At 39.6% G+C, this 6,000-nt stretch overlaps 1 protein-coding gene across 1 annotated transcript in view; it reads left to right on the top strand.

Moving 5' to 3' along the window:
• Window positions 1-5,292: 5,292 nt before the first annotated feature.
• LOC123249300 (ectonucleotide pyrophosphatase/phosphodiesterase family member 7-like) overlaps window positions 5,293-6,000 on the top strand; it is a 57,688-nt gene continuing 56,980 nt past the window's right edge. Inside the window, exon 1 of the mRNA XM_044678295.1 lies at window positions 5,293-5,542. Coding sequence (XP_044534230.1) covers window positions 5,293-5,542 — 250 coding nt within the window. The remainder of the gene's footprint in view (window positions 5,543-6,000) is intronic.

Here is a 6,000-nt window from a genome sequence, read left to right as displayed (position 1 = left end):
GCAAAGCACAGTGAATCTCCATCATTTATATTATTAACATTAGCATTAATAATAATCCTATAATTTTAAAACCTAGAACTAGAGCTAGAAGGGAAATCAGAGGCCACCTGGTCCAATTCCTTTATTTCATAAATGAGGAAACCAAGACCCAGGAAGGTAAGGGATTTATCCAAGGTCATGTAGGTAAGTAAATGAAAGAGGTAAGATTCAAGCACAGGTCCTCTAACTAAAGAGCCAACATTCTTTCCACTGGAACATTTCTGTCTTTTCTTCTGGTTATTCAGGTTTTTTTTTGTTCTATACAACTCTTTGGATCCCATTTGGGTTTTCTTTGCAGAGATACTGGAGCAGTTTATGATTTCCTTCAACAAGTTGTCTTACAGATGAGGAAACTGAATCAAACAGGGTTAAGTGACTTGCCCAGAGTCACACAGCTAATAAGTGTATGAAGCTGGATTTGAACTCAGGAAAATGAGTCTTCCTGACTCCAGACCTGGCACTCTGTCCACTGCTCCATCTAGTTTTTCCGCTATCTTCTTTAACATTTGCTTAAGGTTGCAAAGTGCTTTCTTTGACTTTAAAAACGTACAAAAAAGCTTTCTTCACAAAAACTCTATGCGATAAATAGTACAAGTATTAAACCCATTTTACAGATGAGGAAATTGAGGCTCGTAGAGGAAGATTACCTTGCCCACTGTCACAGCTAATAAGTGATAGAGTTAATATTCAAATCCTTATCTCTTCACTTCAAGACCAGCAAGCTGCCCTTAATGCACTCACATGTAACTGCCATTCTCCAGTCCTATTTCTCTCTGAAGAAACCCAAAATAAGTTACAGAGAGATTACAGAACAAACAAAAATTCTGGAGGGATCTCTTTGTGCATAATAAAACTTTAGATATTTGGCCATAGCTATCATTTCCCCTCTTGCTTGTCTCTTCTCTGCTAGATTCCACAGATTCTTTCAAACAGTTTCTCTGGTTGCCCTTCTCTGGATCCATCCAAGTCATCAAGGGTCACTCTTAAATGTGACATCCTGAATTGACATAAAACTCCAGATATAGTCTGACTAGCAAAAACAACAATAGGAAAATGTTTATTTGGCTAACAAAATAACTAACGAGTCAAGAAGCTCTGGGAATCCCAATCCAAGCAAAAAGATAGTCCCTACCCTCAAGGAGCTTACATTCTAACAGAGGGAGACAGCGCATATAAGGGAGCTGAAAGGAAGGGAAGAGATACATAGATACATGGGGCATGGCAGTGGAGTCCAAAAAAATAAAAGACAGTTGTTCTGGGTTCTTCCTCAAAATAGAGGTTGTAGACATAACTCAGCAAGGGGTATTGGGTCCCCAAAGGCAGACCGAGAAGGCAGCTAAGGCATCTGGAGAATTGAAAATGATTAGTGTGGGCTCTTCCTTAAAATGGAGGTTCCAAAATGAAAAATGGTAAAGTTTCATTTTTTTAACTCTTACCTTTTGTCTTAGTATCAGTTCTAAGATAGAAGAGAGACAAAGGCTAGGCAACTGGGGTTAAGTGACTTTCCCAGAGTCACATAGGTAGGAAATACCTGAGACCAAATTTGAACCCAGGTCCTCTCGACTCCAGACCTGGGCACTCTATCCACTGTCCTGCCTAACTGCCCAATAATAAAGTTTCCAACAATTTATTTAGCCGATAATGCAAACTGGTTACAGCAGGTCCTTTTCTTAGAAGAAGAGAGGGAATACGTAGATAATGGAAATTTCAATGAGAAATGAATATCCATGAGTACAGCCCCTGACTCCAAAGCAGCCCCTGTGTTTAGCCTTATCTGACCTACTCAGGATGGGTATATTCAAAGGTGCTTTGCAACACTCACTCTGGATGACCTTCTGGAAGAAGACGAGTTGCAAGTAACATCCTAAGAGTGGCTCCACATCTCAGGATACTCCTAGAAAATGTGTTATTGTGTCTTTCCATAATAGTAAGTCTTGAAGATTCCAGGAATGGCCACTTTATATAAAGTTTTATAAACTGTGATGCTTCTTTCAAATAGAAAAATTTTCATTTCTGTCTTTGGTAACCTCAGAACCTAACATGGCAGTACAAAGGCAATGTGGTATAGTGGATGGTGGGATGGCCTCAGAGTCAGGAAGACTTGTATTCAAGTCTTATCTTTAAGATATTCCAGCTGTATGACCCTGTACAAGTCACTGCACCTCTCTTCCCCCAAGCAACTCCCTATGACTATAAGGTGCACAACAAGTTGTTCATCTGTATTAGTGGAGGAAGTCTGTTCAATGGGAACACTTCTATAAACATTAAATCATATATCTGGATCAAAATATCAATTCCTTTTACATAGTATATACTTAACGGTTATTAAATTGAAATAGGTATTGTGGAAGGTTACAAGACCAGCAATGGTACTATTCCAATTTGGTAGGAAAGTTGTCATTCCCTCTAAACAATCTCCACTCTTGCTCATGGTATCATTCCTCTCCCACTATTTCCTCTGGGCAATGATTCTCTATAGCCAGTCCCTCAGCTCTTCCCCTAAATCATGGCTTGGTTTTTCTTTCAAGTCTGACTGAAGAAAAAAAAAACAAATAATAGGAAGAATAAGTGGCAAAAACTCACATCCCATACCACCCTGGTTCAGTGTAGCTGCCCCTAGCCAAAGCTGCTATCTATTTGACTAGAAAAGTCTGGGTTTAAGTCTCTCTATTTGTTCTAGGAAGTTGTAAAATTGAATCAATAATTCTCTTGGATACATGGAGCCCCCAGCCCAGAAAACTACTCTAATCAATAAATATTGTCATTATAACAGTTATTTCTCTAATCTCTTCCCAAGGCATCCCATTCCCATAATGCCTCTCTGCTACATTTGAATAACAAAACACTTAGATCATTAAGGCAATGGTTAACCACATTTCTCTTTGAAAACCAACTTTAAAGATAAGATGAAGAGAAAGACAAAAAAAAAATTAATGAAACAGAAGTAAGTTTTGGAAACAGACAAATGTTCTCCCAAGCAGGAAGCAGAAGGGGAAGAGACATGTAGAGTAAGAAACCATAAGCCTTGGGACTGTGTCTCCAAGTGACTCAGATAAAGAGGATTCTCCCAGACAGGCCTTATGGCCCTAGAGCTCTTTGGTCCCTCAGCGTACTCTCCCAGTATTCTGTTTCTCTGCTTGTCAGACCTCAGTCTCTAAATGGCTTCTTCTCTGCAGCTCCTCTTATGCCTATCTCTCACTCCTGGTAATACTCACTGAAGTGCTCCCAGGTCTCCTGCCCTCACTTGCCTTTAGGAGGGGTCTAGTTTGTTGGTCAGAGTCTAGCTCCAGTAAATCGCAGAAACAGGGCAGTTCCCCCAAGAGATCAAATAAGAGAACCCCTGGGGATTTTCCAAGAGTCCTGTAACAACACGAGAAATATAGAAGATATGCTCTGCATTCTAGTTGCCACCTTCCTAATAGGGACTACTCTATGCACACAAATGAAACAACTGAAGAATACTGATTTGTTCTCTCTCTCCTCCCTTCATCTTAGCTGGTTTCCAGCACTTTCTAGAGAGACAGGGACAGGTCACTATAATATGTCCAAGTAAAACTGCAAAGCGAAAACACATACTCATTATTTACTCCTCAAAGACATCATTATTGGTCTTCTGCACTAATGATTTAAAGGAGAAATCAGACAATGCAGGAGGAGAAGGGGTTTGGGGTGATTAGATATTTCTTCTTATTACCAGTAAGGCATAGTGGATGGCATTCCTGACTTGGAGTCAGGAAGACCTGAGTTGAAATCCTACCTCAAATCCTGGACAAGTCACTAAAGGTCTCTCAGCCTCAGTTTCTTCATTTGCAAAATGAGGATAATAAAAAGCACCTGCCTCACAAGGTTGTTGTGAGAATCAAATAAGACATAATATATGTAAAATGCTTCACAAACCTAAAAGCACTATATAAATGTCAGCTATCATTAATATTATAATGTATAAGTAGATTATTTTTATGATATAGTCATTGATGAAAAATGACATGTAAGAAACCAGAACAGGAAAGACACTTGTGAAAAAGGGGACAAAGATCAAATATTTTTTTATCAGCCTTACCCTTATCAACAGTTTTTTGAGTTTAACCTCTCAATTCCCCAAGAAATCCTCTAAGATTATAAATTATCCAGTAGATGCCAACATGGCAATACATGTAAAGGGATTTTCATCATAAGAAGTTCTCATGATCAGTGAAATCATAGGTTAAAACAAAAAAAATCAACTTCAGTCCAAACCCATGAATCATGAATTAGTGATGGAGCTGAAAAAGCTCATCCCACCACATCCCACCATATGCCCTTTCCCTGACTGTCTCTCATGACTGACATACTCTCCACCCTCCAGCCTCACTTCATTTGTTGTGTCTTTTTCAGTCATGTCTCATTCTTTGTGACCCTATTTGGGGTTTTCTTGACTAGTTTGTCATTTCCTTCTTCAGATCATTTCACAGATGAGGAAACCAAGGCAAACAGGGTTAAGTGACTTACCTAGCTAGTCACACAGCCAGGAAGTATCTGAGGCCAGATTTGAATTCATAAAGATGAGTCTTCTGACTCCAGGCATGGCACTCTATGCACTACCTAGTTGCCCAGCCTCACCTCTACCTTTTAGCATTTCTGCCTTCCCATAGTACTGAATACAAGTTTCACCACCTCTAGGAAGCCTTTCCTGATTCCCCCAGTTGTCAAGGTCTTCATCCTCTTCAAATGTCTTTGTAGCTCTGCCAAAGAGAAATAAGTCCTGATGTCCCCTAGTAATTTTTTCTGCCAAAGAGGAAGCCTCTTGGCTAGGGAATATCTCGAGTTACTTTCTCTTAACAGAGCTTGTTATCCAGTTGGTATTCAGGATAAAGCTTTATATTTATTTATCCATGTATATATTGTATCCTTAAGGAAAATATAAGTTCACTAGGGTCAGAGATTATTTCATTTTTTGTTCTTGTATTACTGGTTCCTAACACAGTTCCTTACACAGAGGAGGCACTTAATAAATATTTATTGAATTGAACTAGTGAGATATAAATTAGCAAAGGTTTATGGGATTTTCCTTTGACCTATAGCATAATCATGGAATCATTGATTCTTTTCCTAATGAGAACATTTTTAAATGTTTTGTTATTCCCTGGGTGTTTCTAATTCTAGTACAAAGCTAATACAGCATTATCAGCCTGGACTTTGTTCAACTTCAGATAAAAAACAGGGAAGATGAAAATATTAGTTCCAACGCTATCATTGTGCCTAAGTTCTCAAACCATGGAGGTTCACAGATGCCTTGCCTTCCTGCTTATCCTCCTGAACCATGCCACCTGCCATCCTGTCCCCGGAACAAAAGGAAATTTTAATAAGCTGCTAGTGATTTCCTTCGATGGGTTTCGCTGGAACTATGACCAGGATGTTGACACACCTAATATGGATCGCCTTGTAAGGGAGGGAGTGAAGGCCAAGTATCTCACTCCACCATTTGTCACCATGACATCTCCATCCCATTTTACCACCATCACTGGTAAGTTTTGATCCTTCAGCCCATTTGGGGTTTTTCTTGGCAAAGATTCTGGATTAGCTTGCAATTTCCTTCCTCAGATCATTTTCCAGATGAGGAAACTAAGGCAAAGAGAGTTAAGTGACTTGCTTAGGGTCGCACAACTAGTAAGTGTCTCAGGCCAAATGTGAACTCAAGAAGATAAGTCTTTCTTGACTCCATGCCATGCACTCTACTTACTGTGCCACCTACCTGTCCTCTCCTTCCTGATCCAATTCCCAAAAATCTATAGTGCTAGAGAACTATGGTAGGCTGCTATCTCAGGGGTATTGTTACAGCTTCATTGAGCATTTACCTTGGCAAGTATGAGATGGCATTGCTGATCCTAATGCTCAATTTGTATATGTCACTGTTGTGAGGAGCACATAGAAGAGAGATTGGAGTTCATAGAATCCTAGACTTAGAACAGGGGGGAGTCTTAG

The sequence above is a fragment of the Gracilinanus agilis genome, chromosome 1, assembly GCF_016433145.1.
Source record: "Gracilinanus agilis isolate LMUSP501 chromosome 1, AgileGrace, whole genome shotgun sequence".
In the NCBI taxonomy this organism is placed as follows: Eukaryota; Metazoa; Chordata; class Mammalia; order Didelphimorphia; family Didelphidae; genus Gracilinanus; species Gracilinanus agilis.
The sequence above is the reverse complement of the archived record's forward strand: the minus strand, read 5'-3'. Positions and strand labels throughout refer to the sequence as shown.